The 22866-nt window shown below is 44.0% G+C and overlaps 1 protein-coding gene across 1 annotated transcript in view; it reads right to left on the minus strand.

Moving 5' to 3' along the window:
• The window catches only part of TNKS (tankyrase), a 264147-nt gene that overhangs the window by 201522 nt on the left and 39759 nt on the right, over positions 1-22866 (minus strand). The window contains exon 2 of the mRNA XM_090036890.1: positions 14531-14755. Coding sequence (XP_089893016.1) covers positions 14531-14755 — 225 coding nt within the window. The remainder of the gene's footprint in view (positions 1-14530; positions 14756-22866) is intronic.

Genomic DNA, 22866 nt, shown 5'->3' on the forward strand with positions numbered 1-22866 from the left:
TGCAATGACAGCCTCTGCGTGCAAGCCCCACATTCTACCCCCTGGCCAGTTGGCACATATGTGGCGCGCACGTGGTGGTTGCCACCGCACTGCCGCTGCCGTGCCCTGCGCCACTTGCCCACAAAGCCATGCAGATGGCCATGGAATGGTAGCAAAGGGTGCAGTGGCAGAGTTGCAGTGGTGGCCTCCGTGTATGAACCCCGTCAGGCCAACCGGCGCATGTGTGGCCCACCGAATAGCACCCCTGCCCTCACCCCCTGTCCCTGCTCTTGGCTGCAGTGTGCTACCTGGTACTAGCAGCACCCCCTGTCTCCCTCAGCCCCCAGCCACCTTCCCTAGCTCTGCCCCACAGCCATCAAGCCCCACTTACCTCTAGGATCCAGGGGCAAAGGGCAAGTCTGCACCTGAGTCCAGCCTTGGAGTGGGCACAGGGGCATGCTGCCCCCCTTATTGATCTATGCCCCAGCTCCTTCCCTTTCCCCTGCCCTGCCCTGCCCCACCTCTTCCCCGCCCCCACACACACACCTGCTGGGGTGGGTGTCAGTATCTGTGTGTGCCTCTCTGTCTGCATGTCTGTGGGTCTGGGGAGCTGTTGTGAGGGGCATCAGGAGGGCTGTTGTGGCTGTGGGGGGCACTGCAGGACACCAGCAGCACTGAGGAGAGATGTGGTGGGCCTTTAATTTTTATCACGGATTTTGGGTTTTTAATTGGAGAATTTGCAATTTTTAAATCAGAGAAAACCAGGAACCCTAGCAATAACAACTGACAGACAGGTGCTGCAAGTTAACACGGTTTAAACCTCATAGAAAAAAAAAAATGGGATTTGGGTATTGTAAGAAAGTGAGGCTGGAAGGGACTTCACAAGGTCATCTACTCCTGTCCCTATCTGGAAGCAGGGATAGATTGACCAAAAGACCTGAGGGAGATGTTCTGCAAACACCAAATATGTAGGGGTGCACCAACAGAGATTTTTTGGGCTGAAACCAATGGCTGATTTTTAACAAGCCATATCACTCAATACTCATCTGACTGCCCATATGCAGTTGGGCAGCTGGGAGAACAGTATTATGGGGGAAGGGGCGAGGGGGGAAGGAAGGGGTTGGGGGGGAGATAGAGCACCCCATGGCAAGAGAGGGAGGCTGGGGCAGGGGCTGCACAGCTGGGACAGAGTGTGGGACGGAGCTGTAAGCAGCTTGTCCGGTTCTTCCCAGCAGGAGGTTGGGCTAAGCTGGGCTCGGGGCGGGGGACCTGTAGCCATCCCAAAACTATTTTAACTACTAGTTCAACTTCTGCCATAGTGCATTTCAGCTTCCTCGCCCCACTGAAGAGTTTGTTGGGCTTGAAGACAGAGCCCCAAACATACCCTTCTCCTGCACATAGCTTGTCTTCTGAATTATTGAGCATACATGTTTATCTCTGCATTAAGTCAACTGCCTCCAAGTAGGGTCTGACAGGGAACCAAGTTAAAGACCGTCTCAAAAAAGAAATCCTATTTTTGGGAATCCCCAGCCTCACTAAAGAACCCAGATTAACTACTCATGGCCAAGAGACAAATCTGCTGACAGCCCCATGGTATTCCAGACCATCTTCAGTTTTTGCTGTGCTCCTCAGCTTTCTGCTTCTCTCAAAGGTCATGTGGTATTTTTGGCATGGCACCTCTGCTGATACCAGTCAGTTGTACAAGAATTTAAAGCAGAACACTCTTAATTACCGTTTCGGTTGATGTCAACACGACAATTGTTCCAAATAGAGTATTTCATATTATGCTAAAACACTTTACTAATAAAACGGATCTAAATTCCAACAACATGATCAGCTACTTCGCTAGCACAGGGAGATACGCGTACAACAGTGCAGCTTGTCAGATGATCAATCAGGGATCAGCCCACCCCAAAACAATTACCATATTTGTAATCTAAGATGACTGAATTTAAAATAACCCCACAATTATTAGGTTTTAGACATGGAAAATTATAATGTTATAATGTTCCATGTCTAGAACCTAATTATTGGCAAGTCATCTTACATGCATCTGTCCTCTCACCACCCCTGCGATAGGAAAGCAGTGGTTTGGAGGGCAGGGGGTGGGAGGCAGGCAGTATGGGGAAAGGTGGCGGGAATGCAAGAAGTGTAAGAAAGAGGCAATCTGTTCTCTCACCCCATGCCCCCTGAGGCTCGCCCTGCACCACCTGCACGTTCACTCCTACCTCTGCTTTCCCCAGCTGATCCAAGCACAGAAGAGCCCCAGAACAACTCCTCAGCTGTATTATGAGGAACAGCTGTGCAGGGAGCTCAGCTTGGCTGAGGACAGTGGTAGAAGCTTATTCCTTCCTGCCCAGCTCCCTCCCCTTCCCCCCCCACTGGCAGCTGGAAGGAAGAACCTACACTCTGCCAAAGCTGCTCCTTGCAATGCAGGGCAGGAACAATTCTGGGCACCCTAAGCTTGTGTCAGCTAGGAGTCAGACTGCTCTAGCTGGGAGCTGTGGGGAGTGATTGCATAGGGAGCCTGACCCAGCTGGGAACCAAAGCAGTGGCACACAGATTCCTCTTTCCCTGCTTGGCTCCCTGCCAACAAGAGAAATGGGGGGGGGGGGGGCACAGAGGCAGGAATCTGCATGCCACTGATGGCCTTAGCCCACCTGGGCTCCCTGAACAGCCACTCTCCACAGCTCCCAGCTGGAGTGGGGTCTGATACTCAATTCTAAGACAAGGCTTTGTCCACATCTCCACCCACCTCCTAAAAGTGAATGGGGGGACTCTCATCTCAAAATCAAGTAAATATGGTAACACAGAATCAGACCTGCAGCTGTTTAGCTAGGTGCCTTGCAGTAGTCTTTGGCCAGAATACTGCTGATACCTATGCTTCTGCTTACACATAGGAGGGCAGACCTTAAGCAGATACAGCATGACACCAAATCCTTTAAGGTATGCAGCACTCCCTCTTAGAAACAGAGTCCTCCTCCGCCAAAAACAGAGGTCCTCCACAGAATTCTCAACTCTCCTTAAGAAGCCCAACTCTTAAGGCAGAAAAAAGGACTGATGACCACTACTGTATGGCCCTGGACCATTCAGGTCTATCTGCCATACCCAAAAGGGCCCTGAGGGTGATTTACCTGTTGCCTACTCTTCTGAGAAAAGCCATGAAGCCATGTCATTCCAGGGATGCCATACTGTCAGCATGTATTTATAGATATGAAAATACTATCTAGCAATCAGCTCCAGACAGTTCACCACCTGGAACTGAGGGCTCACTGAAAAAGAGCAGGATTTACTCCCAATAAGTCCAAGTACTTGGGGTTTTTGTCATTGAGCGTACAGCATAATCACTTTGCTTTTTCATTGGCCATCATGGTGACCAGGCAGGAGTGTGCAGAGTGGGTGTAAAATAATATCCATTCTCCCTACAGGGAGCTCTGTCTCAAGTCAGTGGGACACACTTAGCCAGGATGGTCAGACGCTCTTTACCAGGGTCTATGACAACCTTGTCATGAAGATGGTCACTTTGCTGGGGACAGATTGCTGAAGAATATCTATATGTTTATAAAAGCACTCAGTTTGCTCTAAGGTACCTACAGAGCCTGAGCCACACCATTTTGTTACATCCTGAAAATTCCCCAAATGGCCCATCTGCTGTAGTAATGATGGGGCAATAGACTCAATGAGGAGGAAGAAGAAAAGGGATTGGCCTCTAGAGGTTCACCTCCTTAGAATCTAGGTCTGGGAGTTTTCCTAATCTGGGGAAAATAGCAGATGACTGATTCAGGGGAAGCTGGAAGATAGAAGAGGCAGCGGCCAGTCAAACTGACCTGTTGCCAGGTTCAGTCATAGGTTCTTGCCTTTGGCCCATGAAGGAACACATAGGAAAAGCTAGGAAGACATTGTGCAATAACTAACCAAAAAACATTGGGCCTGGAGAGCAGACCAGTGTCCTAGGTTCTCTCTTTAAGGAGTCTTCATCTCTTATACAATTCCAAGTGATGAGTGAAACTGTATTCCTCATTGGATCTGACCAGGGAATAAGAATCTATCATCTACTGGCAGTGCCAAGCCACAAGAGCCTAACCCTAGAATGGAACTGGTGCAGGCTGGATAAGTGGAGCCAGTGAAGCACGGTGAGACGCAGAAACTCCAATTTATGATGGACTACCACATCACTATAAAAACAGAGCTATGAAATTAGATTTAGTTGGCAACAGTGAACCTAGTTGACTATGCATAAATATACTTGATGTCAGATCTGGCAAGGAAGTCAAGAGCTGCTTCTAGCCAAAGAAGAAAGCAAGGAGTGGAGCTAGTGCCAAGTTCATGCTTATTTGCCTCCTGGGCCAGGAAGAATTTTACAGAAAATTTCCCAGACACACAAAACTCTCTCAAACAAGAGAGAATTTCACATGCCAATCATGAGAAAGGCACAGCTTGAATCTGGGATATCTGAAGTCCTCTCCCTCTTAACTTGTGAAAGGGGGATGCAAGGCAAACAGGAATAGTTCAGTAATGACAGAGTCTTGAGGAATAGATAGGAAAGGGTTGGGCATGAATGACAGGTACGTCCCGAGACTTGGAGGGGTACTATGGCAGCAAGCAACAATCAGGGACTGCCCACAGACACATCAGCAGCAAGGTGGGGGCAGGTGATGAGTAGCAACTGCCTGCAAAAGCTGCCACTGGCCAATCTTGGGGGTGGAGGGGACACGACATACTCCCCTAGTATAGTGGTAAACTGCTACCAGGTCCCCTCTCCACCTTCTTTTCTTCAATCTAAAGAGTCCCAGATCCCTCAGCCTTTTCTCGTATGGCTTGTCGTGTAAGACTGATCATATGGGTGGCTCTTCATGTCCATGTCCATGTCCTTGTTTAAGTGTGGTGCCCAGAACTGGACACAGTACTCCAGCTGCAGTCTGACCAGTGCTGAGTAAAGCAGAAGAATCACCTCCTTGGTTTTGCTGCAGATGCATCGATTGATGCATGCCAGATTATTGTTTACCCTGCTGGGTCCTATCCTGCAGCCAGTTTCTCACCCAATTTTTAGAAAAAATTTGAAAAAGATTAATTATTGGAGGGTCATCTTAAATTGGAAATATTCTTGGATTTGGGAAAATAAAGGTAGTTCAGCTGAAATCACAAAGTGTTATCATAGGACTCCCTCCTTGGACAAAAAGACTCAAGTCCAACTGAAAAGTGAAATTCATGGTGGACATTTTGACTTACATGGCCCTAAAATAAACTGAGTCAAATGGTTAGTACCTAAGGGACCACCTTCGCTCTTATAACCTATCATGATTCCTAATGTCAGCTAAGAAAACCTAAGTTGCAAATTCCATCAAGGCACTAAGCTTGCCTGGCAAAAATGTGGGAGATAATTCTGAGGCTGGGGAACAACTACTGAGGACTTCCCCCCACCCCCTTTGAGATCTTCCAGAAGCACTGCAAGACCCTGATTTATGCAGGTATTTAGTAGGCAAAACTAAGCTGGCACAATGCTTAAGGTTTTCTACCCCCCCATATAGTTTATTCTGGGGTTGTCCAACTTTGGTGTGGTGGTGCAGCCTTCAGCTGCTGACTGCAGACCCTGGGCCACATGCTGCACAGGTTTCCTGAGACCGCAGTGTGCAGTTCCCCCCCAACACAGGCAGCTGCAACACCCTGATTGAGAATCACTGCTTTACAGTGCTGAATTTCTGCTAGATCCTGCTGCAACCACAAGGTCTCTGTCTAGCAAAGATGAATTAGTGAAGAAAGGGTGCTGGCAGGCATCAGACTTTTTGAGAACCAAGTTAAACGATGCTGAATTCCATGCTAACTCTGGCAGTGATGGCTCATTTTGAGCTCTACTAAAAAAACTGAACCAGCGAGGCAAAAAACCCAAACATCTCATTGTGTTGACAGATGCAGATGATTCCACGTTCTACAATAGGGTTGTTTAGATCTAATTTTCTCAGAGCCAAGTCCAAGAAATGGTGATTTCAATGCACAAAGAAGAAAAAGGTGATTTCGCAAGTCTGTACAGAAAGAGATCTGACTTGGAGGCTGAAGTTTTGGCTATGAAACAAGCAAGTCATGATATGCCATATTTCCTCATACAATATGCACCTTTTTCTCTAAAATTCAGCTGCTGAAAACTGAGTGTGCAGTATAAACAGGGAAATATGGTAACAGCAGTTTCTACCTCTGTTGCAGTGGTTGAGGGAAGGTGGGCCTGTGCTAAAATAAACACTAACATGAGCCTCCCTAGCTGCCAATTTTGGACACATCCTCTTTCTCTCTCCCCCAGCAGAGGCTCCTGCAGCAGAAACAATGAAAGATTTTTCTTCTTTCTAGCTTTCAAAAGCAGGGTAGGGAACTTAATCAGGGATGTGCTATATGCAAGAAAATATGGTAACTACAGCTGTTGTCATAAAAAGCATCTCAGCAAGAGATGTCATCAAAACATTTTTATCCTGAGCACATTTAAGTTCTACACTATGCCTTGTTAGAGCTAGATAGTCCAGATTTAGCACTGTACTCAAAAGTTGCCCAGGACAAAATCAGAAATCAAATTTAAAAGTTTGGGAAAGTTTTATTGAATTTTGAAAACCCATGACAATAATTTAAACCCATTTTAATGAATCTCTTAAAATCAATTTGAAGAGGAGGTCTTATTTGAAGCTATAACCATCTCTATCCATGTTTGACCCCCTATTCTGTCATAATTTTGACAGTATTACACTATGAGTATTTTCAACAGCATGCAAATCTGAAATGTAGTTCAGTGATTTGCTGTATTGACATTTCTGTATGCATCTTTCATGCTCATTACATATTATTTCCACATGAAATTAACTTTTCTAGATTTTAAAACCAGAAAGGACTATTACATCTAGTCATACAAAAAAATCTCCTTTTCTAGTGTTACCAGCTCTACAGCTTCAAAGTTTCAGTAAATTCCCACAGTGCTATTGAAGTATCTTCCGAAGATCTGTACATTTGAAATAGTCATTACAAAAAAGGCACCACACAGTATATACACATTAAGAAAGATGTGATGCCCCTCTCTCCCCCCATGAAAAGAGCACAAATTATGGCTAAGTTTTAGGATTCAGGTCTTGCCTGCTGAAGAGTAAGAGCCCTGGCCATACTGTATACTTCCAAGGGCCTTTGTTGTTGGAGCTTCAGTTACAACTGGGCTTTGCATCTATGTGCATAGGAGCATCTCACTAATACCATGTATGTTTGTGTGTTAGTCAGATCATTTTCAGCAAACAAAACCCCCTGCACCTAAGTAACTAATGCAATTTTAGAAGAATCCAAAAGATTTCTTGAGAAATCTCAGCTGAGATGAAACTCTTGCTACAGAGAATGGCAGCAATAGGGGAAAGCTCTTGAAAATACTGCTTATATAGACAAGGTTAAGCACACAAAAGGATGCAACTTAAATTGCAGTGTTCTATCACCGTTAGTTGATAGGGAAAGATTAAATTTCAGTGATTCAGGAAAAAAGAGAACTCTGAAATTTTATACAAATCTTAGAAATTAATTGACCCAACATATATCAAGACTTACAGACAGGGACTCTGGTTTTCTGTGTAAAAATCTCAAATTCTCTTATTAAAACACCCCAAATCCACATTTTTCCACTTAAAATCAAATGTCACTACATAGATATAGGTATCAGTTGTTCTATTGCTATATTTGCAATTTTAAAGCATATTTTGGTATTTGATTTTTGATATATTTTTTTTTAAATCATGGAAAAATCAGAGCTCTCCCTGCCCCCTTTGCTTACCAGGAAACAGGTCCAGCTGCGTCTGTCCCTCACCAGCTGCTTTGTGGTGCCGAGTAGGGGTGCGCAAAGCAGGCCCTATTCAGTTTAGAGTCAGCCCAAATCAGGGACAGTGATTCGATTAATTGATTCACATCACTGTCCCGATTTGATTCGGCCAAATCCAAATCTGAAGATTCAATGCTTATTTGGAGAATCAGCAATTTGGACACAGACTCAGCTTTAAATGTTTTTTTCTACATACCTCAAGGTACCAGTGCGACTTGTGAAAGCTGCAATGATGTTGGCACATGGAATGTCCTACAGGAGTGCAGAGGGGCCCTCCACATGCTCGACAGCAAACACAGAAGTCAACTGGAAGTATTTCAGCCGGAGGGGGGTGTGATCGGCTATGGGGGGAGCCCAGGTGCCCCCCCCAGATCCAGGAGGCACCAGTTGCCAAGCCGGGGGGGAGGGGGACGCAGAGGGGCAGGGCTGATCTGGACTAGTCAGAGCTTGGGCGCTGATGGCCTGGACAAGCCCTGTGCCATGAGGGCCACGTGCTAAGCTCTGGTATGCCATGCCCAGACTGCCTGGACCATCAGGGGGCCAATGGGGGCCAAGCTCTGGCATGCCTGAGATTGCCCTGCACCACTGGGGGGGTGTCCCCCTGATGGCACTGGGGAATCTCGGTACACCCACTGGTGGCGCACTGAGGAGGAATGATAGGCCCATGCTCCCCTCCCAGATTTCTGTGGGATGTGGAGCACAAAGCTGCAGCCTGACCAGACGGGCAGACTTGGTGCTGTCACCGCCACTGCCACAACCCCTGTGCCTCCACCAGCACCACCACCCCAGCAGAACTGCAGCCCCAGCACCAAACACTGCCCCCAAGGGGCAGCAGGCAAAAGTGCAACACATGCTCCCTCCCTCACAGAGGCACCACCACCAAGAGCCCTGCACCGCTGCTGTTCCAACACAGCCCCAGCTGGACTGCACCCCAGGCCCAGGCAACAACCCTGCCCCAAGGGTACCTGGCCCAGTAGGCAAGGGTGCAGTATGTACTCCCTTCCTCCCTCACCAAGCCACTGCTGCTGCCTGAATCTCGAGGCTGCAGGGTGCATGGCTGCAGCCCAGCTGGACCCAATGCCCCACAGGAACAGGACAACTGCAATAGTGCAGAGTTGTGGCCCCCACTGTGCCCCACCATGCAGTCTAGGCCCCCTGCCCCCACAGACTTACCTGCAGGCAGCTGTGGAAGCTGCTCCCATCACCCTGCCTGGCTGTAATGGTGACCATGTGTGCAGATGCAGATATGCACATGGTGCCTCCTGCCTCCCATCACCTTCCCCCACTCCTCCCCCCCAAGCAGCTTCTTGCAAGCTGGAATTGTGCCACTCTGCAAGGAAAAACCTAAAGTTCCTGGCTTCAAAGGGAAAAATCCATGATTTTCCCCGTTAAAGGGAGAAATCCTCATTTTTCCATGGAAAACGTTAAACCCGGATCCCTGTTTATCAGCAGATAACCCAACAGATTGATGAATCTACATAGTTCTGCTTCAAAACAATAGCAAACATGATAGGTATAAACAGACATCACAATTGAATCAATACCAATGAATGCAGGTAGAAGCTGTTAAAAATGCACCTGCTATGTCTGTATAATTCTGTCTGCAGCAATCAAAGGATAGCAAAACTGCTCCAGCGATAACCCCATTTCACTAAGGCTGAAGTCTGAGCGATGCAGCTCACCTACAGGATCATGACTATGTAATCAAGCCTAATAGCTGATGAATGCTTCTGAACAGCAACTCCCCACTCTCCTTTGAAAGTAGCTAAAACTCATGTTTCTCTAGGCCCTGTAAGCTATGTTCTCTTTCTACCTCCTTACAAAAACAGTGGGCATTTTTAATATTTATTTTTATTAGGATTCTATAGGAACAAGAAATCCTTAGCATCTTCACCACCTTACCAAAAGTGCTCCTCAAATTTTTCATTCTCCATGGCATTACTTCTTCCTAGCTTAGCTTCTAAAACCTCTACTAAGACTTTGCAACATCCATTGTTCAAGTGGTTCTTGCTTGATTTTTCCCTAAGGGAATGAACAGTATTCAGTCTTTGATAGTAAAAGTTAACAAAATGCTTCTCATTAGTACTGGGAGCTGAATCTAAACATTGACAGTGCAGCCTCATGACAAACGAGCCAACTCAAGATATATAAATATCACCAAAATGTTGTCCCAACAGTATTATTTCTAATGTTTCAGTCATTTTTTAGAACAGACACATTCATTAAGTGAGGCTAAGACACAAAGCTTTGATTACTATAATCATTAAAAATCCAGTGTTTAAACATCCCTTAAAAAGACAACCAGGACACACCAACTTTTTTGGCTGGGTATTTGCAACCCTCTGGGATCTTCTGTTTCTTTTCTTTGATCTCTGTGTTTGAAAGTCTTATATCAGGCAAGACTAGAAAATTTGACTGTAACTTGTCAAGTTACACATGCACCTTCTATGTTGTTTCCTTTGAGGAAATTGTATGCGCAATGCAGTGGATTTTCCTTTTTTGGCATAACACCCATGTATTAGCTTGTCAGCAACTATGTTTGCATCCAGTTGCCAAACCTTAAAAAAACTGCCCAGCTGTGAAGCACATTTCCTCTGAAAACAAGTTCACATTGTATTTTCCATGTTAAGCCATGGAACTACAAAAAACCAAAAACTACAATTCTTCAGCTCTAACACAATCATGGTCTCAATGGTTTGCTGTCATCCAGCTGTACTATCTTGCTGTCTTTAGTTTTGCTCTGAAAGATCATTGTCCATGAGTTTTCCATATCTCCTGGCCCGTTTCATTCACCTCAATTACCATACACCACTTCCTGGCCATATTACTTACTGGTAGAAGAAACAACACTGACATGCTAGGAATGATTTGTAAAAGGGGTTATATCAAAATGGGAGGTGAGGGGGAGTGATCAGGGAGGATAAATGGGGCATCTTGCATTACAGCATTTGGAAAATCCTGAGAATAGACAGCCAAAAACAAAAAAAACAAAAATACAAAAATTTGTTCCTCCAGCCTCCAAAAGGAAAATTTACTGGGTTTCACTAGAATTTTGGAGTCCAGGAATAAAAATTCTCATATGTTGTGTCAGTGTCAACAGACATTGTTCTATTAATACTTTATAAAAGCATGCCTGATTGTTTAAATCTAATATCTGATAATTTGGCTTGTACAAGCCAATTTCTTTTGTGGCAGTTATGCTACAACAAACAAACACTGCTCAGTGAACAAATAAGGTTCTACTATCCATCTACTCTGGCAAGCTTCTTGCATTTCCTATCTTATTCAACAACTTAATGCATTAAATTAACTCTGCTCTGTATTCTGATATCTTAAAGAAGGCCTTTCATAAAAATCAAGAACTCATGAACAAAAAACATGATAAAGGACTAGGGTTTGACACTAAAAATTGTATTTTGTTTTTAAAAGGTGTCAAGTTACATGAAAGTAGTTTGAAATGAGACAGACTAGAATTAAGAGCACACACTGCAAATATTAAATAGTGTAACATTTTTTTAATCATTTAAGTAAAAATACAGCACGCAGTCACACACTGTAGCTTAGTCATGCTCACTGGCTTTTATATATATTATTAGCCATCCTTATGGTGACAGCATCCAGGCACGTGACTTGAAATGAAAAATACCCAACAATTGACAGATTAATGCCAACCTCTTAGCAGTTCCTAGGTAACTTAAAATTTGACCGTGAACAGTTAAAGTTCTGTTCAATCAAGCTAAGCTGTTCAATGATCAAAGGCACCCTAGAATTTCCAAAAGTATAGTTTGCATATTGCTTTAAAAGATAAAAGGATCATCGCTGGATCCAGAATCTCTATTCACAGATTTTTAAAGCCAAACAGGGGACCAGCAGGTAGCTTCTTGCCTGACACAAAACATATAATTTCCTATATGAACTTCACTTATTCCAGATGAAGGACTGTAAAGGTTTTGGAAAGACACCTATTTTTATCGTAGAAATGCAGAGTCAGAACTGACCCCAAGAAATCCAGGACCATCCTCCTGCCCCGAGGCAGGACAAATACTATATTTTCACACAGATTCCCCAAATATAATACCCACCTTGTTTTTGAAAGGCAGAACAAAGAAAAGAAGATTTTCCTGAAGTTACTGCTGCACAGAGCAGGGCAGAACCTCATCTTCAGCTAACTCACCCTCCCTTTCCTGCGTAACTGAATGTGATTCCCTGGCTGTTGATGAACTCTGGTCTCCATGGGTGGACCTATGACCCTGAAAAGAGCTCAAGTGTTCGAGCCAGAAATGCTGTGAAACAGACCAGAAGCAGCTAGCAGACAGCAAAACTGCTCTAAGAAAGGTTAGCTTTAGTGGAACATCAAGACCATTAAAAAGAAGAGATGGTTGTTAACACCCCTGGAGTGAGGAACAATGAGCAATTAAGTCAACTCTCCCCATCAGCTGCCTCAGTAGTGGTACCACAACTGCTGTACCACGGAACAGGAATCAAATCAGGTTGCTTCTTTCCTAGGCAGAAAATCTTCTTCCACATTTAATGCATACATCACAATTTTGGGAGGCTGATTGATAGGGGTGGGGGTGGAGAAGTCCATGTTGTATGCAAAAAAATACAGCATTAGAAGAACATACCTAATATGTTTGTGTGTCTGCTGAAAAAACTCCAGTGAGGGAAATTCCACTTTTTTTCTAGGTAAACTGCCATACACATCCTTTCCCAAAACTAACCCAAGTTCTCTCTGCTGCAGATTTCTTCTTGTCCTACAAGGTGGACATCAAGAAAAAGTGATCATCTTCTTTGTAAGATTTTATCTACCGAGGAAAAAAACCAAACTAGTGGGACACACAAGTCTTACTTTCTAAACTAAGCAAACCCAGCCTTCAACCTTTTCCTCACAGGTCATATTTTCCAAGCCTCCTAGTCTTGTTGCTTTTCTTGGGACTCTCTCCAGTTTGTCCATACCTTTCTAGAGGTGAAGTGCCCAAAACTGGCACAGCACAGTGACTGAAGCCTCATCAATACCAAGTAGAATGAAAAATACTTTTTGTAACTTATATGCAACACTCTTAATGCATCTGAAAATAATATTTGCCCTCATTATGCAAAACACATTACAATGCCGGTTCTTCTTTAGCTGTGATTCATTAAAACCCACAGATTATTTCCTGTAGTTCTGTGAATTTGATTTCTCCTTCTGTCACATAATACTTGGCTCTTATCTGTGTTGAAATTTTACAGAGATGCAGTGCACGTGACTGAACATCCACTATGTTCCCCAGTTAGTTTTTCCAAAGATTAATTACCCTTACTCAAAATCTATGTTCCCAATTTGAATGCCTATGGCAGTGATTCTCAAATGGTGCATCACAGCATGCCACTGCCACAAAAGTGACGGAGGTATGCCACGAGAACCTCCTGTATGAAGAGATAAATGTTCTCCACCCCATCCAGCACGTGCCCCAGTGGCACCATGCTCCCAGCCGTACTCTGCTGGAGAGAGCAAGACAGCGCAAGCTCCTGCTTAAAGATCCTAAATCAGTGTTCACAATTATAAGTATAACATACAACTAAAACTTCAGCATCCAAATGTCTTTCCCTAGATTCAGTGTTATTAACCAGATGATTTTTATAATTCAGTTTTGTCAAAGGAGCAATAGTTAAAAGAGTTGGTACCAAATTCCTTCTACATATGATACTGCACTTTCAAGCTACTTCAATTTTAAAATAAAGAATAGAGAACTCTGCTTGAACAAAAAAGAAAAGAAGGAAGTACCAAGGTTAAGAATATGTACAATAAAACAGTGGTTCTCACTTTTTTTGTACTAGGACCTATTTGTAAACATCGATGGCCACTCCCAATGCAGTGATACTTATTCCTGACCCACTGCTCCCAGCCCCCCAGTGTGTGGGGCAGGGGGTCTTCAAGCAGCCCCTTGCAGGCTGGAACTCTGCCAGCATGCAAGGGAAAAAGCCATGGTTTCCCATGTTTTTCTCCTTTAAAGGAGAATCCATTTTTTAAATTTGTTGATCCATTTTTTAAGTCTGTTCGCAATCTTTTCATATATTCTGGAGACCTACTCTTGGGTCACAACCCACAGGTTGAGAAACGCTGTAATAAGAGACATCCAGATGAAAGAGCACTTAATATGATACAAATAAATTTTAAATTGCTGAAACATTCTAGAAAATATGCCGCAAATATATTACCATGCTGTACTTATCATGGAACTAGTCCTCCAAAGCCACCTAATACTAGTAAGTTGGCTCTTCATTTCTTATAATGTGGGAAAAGTCCCCTTCAAACCACAGACAAAAGAGCATAAATGCCAAGTTCAGACTCAAGAAGTCAAGATGTTATCACAGAGTAAGTTTCCATGTTATTTTCCAATGCATTCTCACATAGTTTCCGCCAAGACAATATATTTATAAAATAATCATAAATTAACCTTAATTAGGAACTAAATTTTGATAGATCAGTTGTCTGATCTAGTTTATTCTTCCAGACACAAATTTAATAAAGATTATGGTACATGCCTGGAAAGCCATCTTCATATCAACTGACTTCATTACTGCAAGTGAAACACACCAACTTTTTAAGCAAAGAAAAAACAGTAGATCCCAGTGGCTACTGAGTGGCACATAAATAGTTACAACAACCGTTAGGAATACAAACTCAGTACAATACATTTGCATTTAATTAAACAGATATAATCAGTAACAGATACTTACCAATGCACACATCTATCTTGCCTTTGATAGCAGCTTCATGCAGAGGAGTGTAGTTCCAATTGTCTCTGGCATTTGGATCTGCCCCTTGACACAGTAACAGGCTAACCACCTCAGCATGACCAAAGGAGCAAGCATTATGAAGGGGTATTAGCCCTCCGTCATCACGTGCATGAACATTGGCTCCAGTCTGCAGCAAGTGTTCTACCACATCCTTTCTTCCAAAACCTATAAAAACAGGAACATACCTCTGTTAAACTGCCTAGCAACATAATTTGGAATTCAATATCAAGTGGGCTAAGAAATGGGTATTAGAAATAAGGAACAATTACTTATTACTTCATCTTAACCCCCCCCCCCAAAAAAAACAAAACAAAACAAAAAACCCCAAAACAAACAACCCTGCTTCGCAATCATTTGGCCATAAATAAAGATGACCTATGAAGATAAAAATAATACGTTTTCTATTTAAAAGATACACTTACACTGACAATACACTGAGGTACTCAGCAGCAGGTCTCTTAAGACCTACACACTGCCACAGATTGCTCTGGTAACTGGTTCTGCAGTCTTTACTGCCTTTTTTGGTCCATTCTGAGAGGTCCTTGTACCTTAATGATTAGCTGAATTAAGCCATTAGCTTTTATCTTTCCAAATCAGGAAGAGGAGCATTTTAAATTCCATTCTTTTAGATGGGCCCCTGATCTTGAGTAAGGCCAAAGCCAACACATTTTTACCATAATTGAATCTTTAAGCAAAGATTCCAGCTTAAATAAAGATGGCAAACATACAACTGCTTACATTATTTTCTTCTGTAAGAGCTAGTAAATAGAGGGTTTGGTTCTTGGACTTTCCAAGAGAACCTGAAGGACAACCTGACTCTTTTTTCAAATACCATGAATGTTATGGACTCTCTTCAGACAGCACAACTTACAAAATATAACTTGACCAAATCAACACTGACTGTAGTCTAGTTATTGTTCGACAAAAGGAAAGATGCACTGGGAGGGCCTCCCCTACATATTTATGTTAAGAAAACCAAGTAGGGAGTAGGATGAGAACCTGGTACTAAATAAAATGCCAAATGGACAAGTATGAAGGACAGAATGCTTATTTTGGCAAGGAAAATTGCATACTATAGAGTAAAAATGCCAAACATCTGACAATAAGAGAATTTTAAGACAGCACAAATAATTCCTCAATAAAGAGCATAAGGCAAATGTTTCAGTGCTTCACAAATCCCTTTAAACATATGGAAGACAATTTTTAAAAGAGATTATTTTCATGAAAGTACAACTTTGCTGTGTTTCTGGAAAAAAAGTCTTGAATATAATGACCTCTGAAGTTAACTACTCTAAATCTACAGCAGCTGAATGGAACAGACATCTGGTCTTAACTGTGAATACTATTCAACTTTGCTAGTACAAAAACTATTGCACAGAACCCAAAATGACACAATAGATTAAATGCTGCACTAACTAGAAATTGTATAATAGTATTGCTAGATCACAAAATCTCTCAAACTAGAGCCTTCCTGATATTTTAAAAATTGACCACACAAAAGTGAGAAAAGATTTATCATCATCATAAAAGATATAATATCAAGGCTTAAGAGGATTACTGGAAAGAAGCCTTCATGGGTTCAACCAGCTAAAGGAATGAGATGAACTCCATTGTCAGTCTCATATAATGAAGGAGGGCCGCACTGTATTGCTTGTACAGCTTATACAATCCACTGTATTCTTCAGAGTTAGAAATTTCCACATGGCAGGTACCACCTCCTGCTGTACAGCACTTAAAACAAATATTATGCCATTTTGGAGCAAGACAGGAACAATGGGTACATCTGAACTGCAATAGTAACCCCTACCTTCTTAGGCAGACACTATCCATTCAGAACACGTATGTATATATATGGCCCAAATTCGGAGCTGTTTTAAGCCAAGGGTAAGTTACTTACTTCAAGTATAAGTTAGAACCTGGGCTTCACTATAATCCATGCTAGAACCCACCCATTTTGCAAGCTAAACCCCCAAAAGATCTCTAGCAGCGTCAGATATGGATTAATGGACTGTAATACTTTTTTGCTCTTCACTGGGTCTTAAGTATTCTTTTTAAAATCTTGCTTCCAGTATTAAAAACAATCTTACATTGATAGAACTGGAAACAAGCAAGCCGAAAGCTGGAACTATGAAAGGGAGGCTTTTTATTTATAGTGGCAAAGGTGTGACTTAAAGAGATTTTTTTTTCCTTAATTGAACTGTCAGCAAGGCCAATGCTGCTGTGTATCACTGCAGCTGCTCACCTCCTGACCTAAACTTTTACTATCAGTTAACAAACTAAATTAAGGGAATGTCATGATGTAAATTTTCTAATAGGAAGAGACGATTTAAAGTGGCAGAATTGAAGGGTATTCGGAGCTACAGCAAAACTAACAATACTCTGAAGCAGAACTAGAAAGAAGCTAAACCTTCATGCCACTTCCTTCATTCATGTACATCATCTACTTGACTGTGAAATGGAAATATGGCAGCACAAGGATCATAAAATAACGACTTTAATATTCAATGATTAAGTGCTTTATAACCTTTTGATTTTACAGATGTAACTATATCCACTGCTGCAGGTGATTTGGCATTTCCATATTTATATGGTAACAAAAAATTTGAAAGCATAATGTTTCTTAAATAAACAAATGCACAAGAACCAGCAGTTATGCTGCTGGAGTAAGGAGGCACAGAAGGATGCACGTTTACTTTTGAGGGGCCAGACACAACCCTCAGCATTGTTTACATGCATTTTCAAGGTTTTGCATAGTTGTGGTAAGTCTGTTTCAGTTCTAATTGAAGTAGGCATGTTTTCTTCCATTTAAATTTGCTCAATGAGGGTACTTTTAACCCAGGAGTGCTGGGGAAGGGAAGGGGGGCTCTAATTAGAGTGGCTCCAAGAGAAGCACCACATCATCCCATGCATCAGTGCCCATGTTCTTCAAAATGGCAGCAGGGGTGCTTGAATCAAAGTTTGTTTCATGAGTTTTAGTTCAAGTGTCCCACCGCCATTTTGAAGAGCTGGATGCTGATGCAAGAGACACGGGAAGCTGCTGGAGTGCAGTAATTACCACACTCTGGCAGACTCGATTAATTGATTCTGTTCCGACACACTGTAATTACAGAGCGTTGGATTGGAGCAGGTTCTGCGCTTGTGTACAGACATCCCTAAAAGTTGAAACAAACACTTTTAGGAGCAGTATCAGATAAGCCTCAGAGATTGGCACTCCTAAAAAGTTTGAAGACAGATATGTTGTCAGTCCCAGGAGAAATGTGCAGAAAACTCAATACAAATTAGAAAATGTAACTACTGCACAACTGCTTCCCACTGAAGATTTGAAAGAGCATCAAAATACTCCATATCATATATAATGCTACAACAGGGTTCACCAGGATGATGCTTTCAAGGATGCTTTTAAGCAGGATGCTTTCAAGGATTTCTGAAATGCTTAGAAGTGTTTCACTTCCACTCTAATGCATCCTTATAAAAGCCCTTCTGGTCTCAGATGCCAAATACCTATTCTGTCATAAGATCAGAAGTAAAAAATAATAAGAGTGCACTGATGAACATTTTCTTGGCTGATACCGATAGCCAATGGTTAAACAACCATAATCGGCCAATGCTGATCCAATAATCAATATTCGGTAATAGTGCAAGGCATTTTAAACTACTGACATAAATAAACCTGTTTGCTTGTTTTGCATTTATCACACATACACACCTCGTGACTACTTTGGCTCATGATGAGGAAGGTAATGGCTGCCTTATTCCCATGCACATTGTCCCCTCGCCTACAGCTCCTACCTGCAGCCCTGCTCCCCACACAGCCCATGTTGCCATCCTGGCTGGGCAGGACAGACCTTCATGCAGACAGCAGGACCAGGTGCATTTGGAGCCCCAGGGTACACTTGGCTAATGGATTGGGCCCTGTGCAGATGAGCTCCCACAGCCACCAAGCAGAAGCAGCTTTTGCAAAGACACCCATTGCCCAGGCGGAGCAGAATGTCCCTTGCGTGGCACCTTACCTTGCCTGCGCACAGCCCAACATCTCCGTAGCAGCCCCAGTGCTCAGGCCCCTGAGCGTTGCCATGGCAACAGCCAGTAACAATCCTTTTGTGGTGAGCATGGTGCCCTGCAACCACACCCCTCCTGCTGCTTCCCAAGATCTGCAGTCTGCCATGGGCTAGGGCCAGTGGTGGGGCGTGGGCATTAGACTACTCTCACTAGGGTGCTCGAGGCACACGGTGATAATTATGTGGCTACAACAACCAAAAAAAGCCAACAACATCATTTTTCCTTTTATCGGTGCCAATCCAATAGCCAACTGGTATTTTGGTGCACCCCTAAAAGAATAAGATAGTAAATTGAGTTTGTGGTTTAATAATAAAAGGTACCTTTTAAAATAATAGGAATCAGCAAAAAGAAGTTCAGAATACGGCCAAGACATTCTTTGTATATATCCTGCTAAGAAGGCAGGTTAAATATTTCTCTTCCAGCTATACCTATCTCTGCACTCCCCTCACTCAAAATTTTAAGTCATATATTGGAGCCTCCCTTCAGCGTACACATGCACACCTGTAGAAACTCAAGCTTTTTCTGGCACCTAATTTAACAAATGACATCAAGCGAAGAAATCTGACATATTAATTGAGATTAATAAAACTGCCTGACAACGTCAAAGTCATTTTACAGCAAAATTAAAAGACATGTCATGTATTTCACTTGAAATCCCTTTTTGACACACGAAGCATAACTAATTTGGTTATCCAAAAAGAAGTCTTTTGTACCTCCAAACAGAGAGCTGACAATTTTAATATACCGAGCCTAGGGCAAAAGCTTTTATTCAAAGACTTTAATTCAAAGTCCTGCACAAATACCATGAAATTCACCCTTCCACAAGATGCTAATCAAGGATATTTAAAAGGTGCATCCTGCTATAAACACTCCTTGGCCTCCAGATAGCCAACCACAAGCTTTCACCCAGAACCACACAACCCATACCCACATTGGCATACTGGTTGCACTACTTTGGTGCTAAGACTTACTGGTGTGTATCTATGAGTACCGCCTTGCTAACTTTGGCCATTTACCACACAGAGACAGAGTTAGCATGTTAGTCTGAAGTCAAGTAGAAGACGGGTAGATGTATCTAAACACAAGCCTTTGTGAGCTGTAGCTTACTTCCTCGGATGCAGTGAAAGGACATGCAGAAAACAGAGCACAAGAAGGATTTACAGTAAAGTCATCCCAGGTTCCAGGCCACAAGTGTTCATGACAGATGAACACATTTAGCTGAGGCTCTTTTAAATCTCCTAGAATGGACAAGGCAAGATATTCCTAGTACAGAGAAGATATTTAATGCTGCTACATAATATGTTAGTAAGAGCTCACCAAGAATTATACCCTATACAGGAGGGATCGTGTTGACAAAAGGGGCGGGGGTGTAGCTCTCTATGTGAAGGAAAGCTACATGTCCCTGCAAGCTGATGTTGGCGACCGGCATGGACAGCTAGAGACCCTCTGGGTAAAAATTCATGAGGAATACGGCACAGGGGACACAACGGTGGGAGTCTACTACAGACCACCCACTCAAAGTCCTGAGCTTGACCAGGAGTTCGCCCGGGAACTGACTGAGGCCGCTTGCTCCAGGACCCTGGTTGTCATGGGTGACTTCAATTACCCGGACATCTCGTGGGAAGATCACTCAGCTAAATCTGAGCAGGCGCAAAGCTTTCTCTCGTGTGTGGATGACCTCTACCTGACTCAAGAAGTCTATGGGCCAACGAGAGGCAAAGAGCTGCTTGACCTGGTACTGGCTACGGGGGACGACCTAATCGGCGACCTAGTGATTGATGAGAAGTTGGGTGACAGCAACCACGAGCTAATCACCTTCACCATCCGCCATAAAGCTAGCAAGTCAGTCAGCAACACAGAAGTCCTTGACTTCAGAAAAGCCGACTTTGATAAGCTCAAGAGGCTAGTCAGTCAGGCCCTCAGGGACCATGACCCCAGGGAGATGGGAGTTCAAGAAGAGTGGTTGCTTCTCAAGGAAGCGATCCTCAGTGCACAAGCTAAATCTATTCCAACACGGAGGAAAGGCAGCAAGAAGGCACAGCAGCCCCCCTGGCTCTCCAGAGACCTAGCGGACCTCCTGCGGCTAAAAAGGAAACCCTACAAAGGATGGAGGACGGGATTCACCTCCAAGGAGGATTACTCCGCGCTGATCCGGTCCTGCAGGGACCAAACCAGGAAAGCCAAGGCTGCAACTGAACTCCAACTAGCTTCAGGCATCAAGGACAACAAAAAGTCCTTTTTCAGATATGTGGGGAGCCGGAGGAAAAGCAAGGGCAATGCTGGACCCCTGCTAAACCAGATGGGGCAACTGACAACTGACGCCCAGGAAAAAGCCAACCTATTAAATAGGTACTTTGCGTCAGTCTTTCATCAGTCACACGGGATGCCCATGCCTGCTATGGGACAGGGAGATCCGGGTTTTGCGGATCCCCTACCCTCCATAAATGCTGACCTCATGAAGGAACACCTTGCGAAGCTGGATACCTTCAAGTCAGCTGGCCCTGACAATCTGCACCCCAGGGTACTCAAGGAGCTGGCGAGCGTCATAGCCCAGCCCCTGGCACAGATCTTTGAAAACTCCTGGAGCTCTGGTGTAGTGCCAGAAGACTGGAAGAAAGCCAATGTGGTGCCGATCTTCAAGAAAGGGAGGAGAGTGGATCCGGCTAACTACAGGCCCATTAGCCTGACTTCTATCCTGGGGAAGATCTTAGAAAGTTTATTAAGGAGGCCATCCTTGAGGGACTGGCCCAGGCTAACATTCTAAGGGATAGCCAGCATGGGTTTGTTGCGGGTAGGTCTTGTTTGACCAATCTCATTTCCTTCTATGACCAGGTGACCTATCACCTGGACAAGGGAGAAGAGATTGAGGTCATATATCTTGACTTCAAAAAATCTTTTGATCTGGTATCCCATGATCACCTCTTGGCCAAACTGGCTGGGAAATTGGCTTTGTGGTCGGACCCAGAGGGTTGTGATTGATGGCAGTCACTCATCATGGTGCCCTGTGACCAGTGGGGTCCCTCAAGGCTCTGTCCTGGGACCCATACTGTTCAACATCTTCATTAATGATGTGGACACTGGAGTCAGGAGTGGACTGGCCAAGTTCGCCGATGACACCAAACTTTGGGGCAGAGCATCCACGCCAGAAGATAGGTGGGTGATCCAGGCTGACCTGGACAAGCTCAGCAAATGGGCGGATGAGAACCTGATGGTGTTGAACACCAAAAAATGCAAGGTTCTCCACCTTGGGAGGAAAAACCTGCAGCATCCTTATAGGCTCGGCAGTGCTACGTTGGTTAGCACTACAGAAGAAAAAGACTTGGGGGTCATCATTGACCACAAGATGAACATGAGCCTGCAATGCGATGCTGCGGCTAGTAAAGCGACCAAAATGCTGGCGTGCATCCATAGATGCTTCTCGAGCAAATCCCGGGACGTCATTCTCCCCTTGTACTCGGCCTTGGTGAGGCTGCAGCTGGAGTACTGCATCCAGTTTTGGGCTCCACAATTCAAAAAGGATGTGGAGAAGCTTGAGAGAGTCCAGAGGAGAGCCACGCGCATGATCAGAGGTCAGGAAAACAGATCTTATGATGACAGGCTGAGAGCCATGGGACTCTTTAGCCTGGAAAAGCGCAGGCTCAGGGGTGAGCTGATGGCCACCTATAAGTTTATCAGGGGTGACCACCAGGATCTGGGGGAACGTCTGTTCACCAGAGCGCCCCAAGGGATGACGAGGTTGAATGGTCACAAACTCCTGCAAGACCGTTTCAGGCTGGACATAAGGAAGAACTTCTTTACTGTCCGAGCCCCCAAGGTCTGGAACAGTCTGCCAGCGGAGGTGGTTCAAGCACCTACATTGAACACCTTCAAGAGCAAATTGGATGCTTATCTTGCTGGGATCCTATGACCCCAGCTGACTTCCTGCCCTTTGGGCAGGGGGCTGGACTCGATGATCTCCCGAGGTCCCTTCCAGCCCTAATGTCTACGAAATCTATGAAATTCTGAGGACAGTTCCAGTTCTTTATGTTAAAAAGATGCCAAACTGAGGACTACTAGGACTGTTAGCGGAATGAGGCACTTGTCATCTTATGAGGAGGGAAGGGGTAGGAAAAAAAGGTTTGGCAGGTTTAACCTAGTAAAATGAAAGCTAAAGGATACATGATTTCTACAAACAGAAAAGGGAAAGATGCCAGGGACAAAAAAAGCCTTATTAAACT

Source organism: Crocodylus siamensis, chromosome 2 (assembly GCF_052110815.1).
Source record: "Crocodylus siamensis isolate JL-2025a chromosome 2, ASM5211081v1, whole genome shotgun sequence".
Taxonomy (NCBI): Eukaryota; Metazoa; Chordata; order Crocodylia; family Crocodylidae; genus Crocodylus; species Crocodylus siamensis.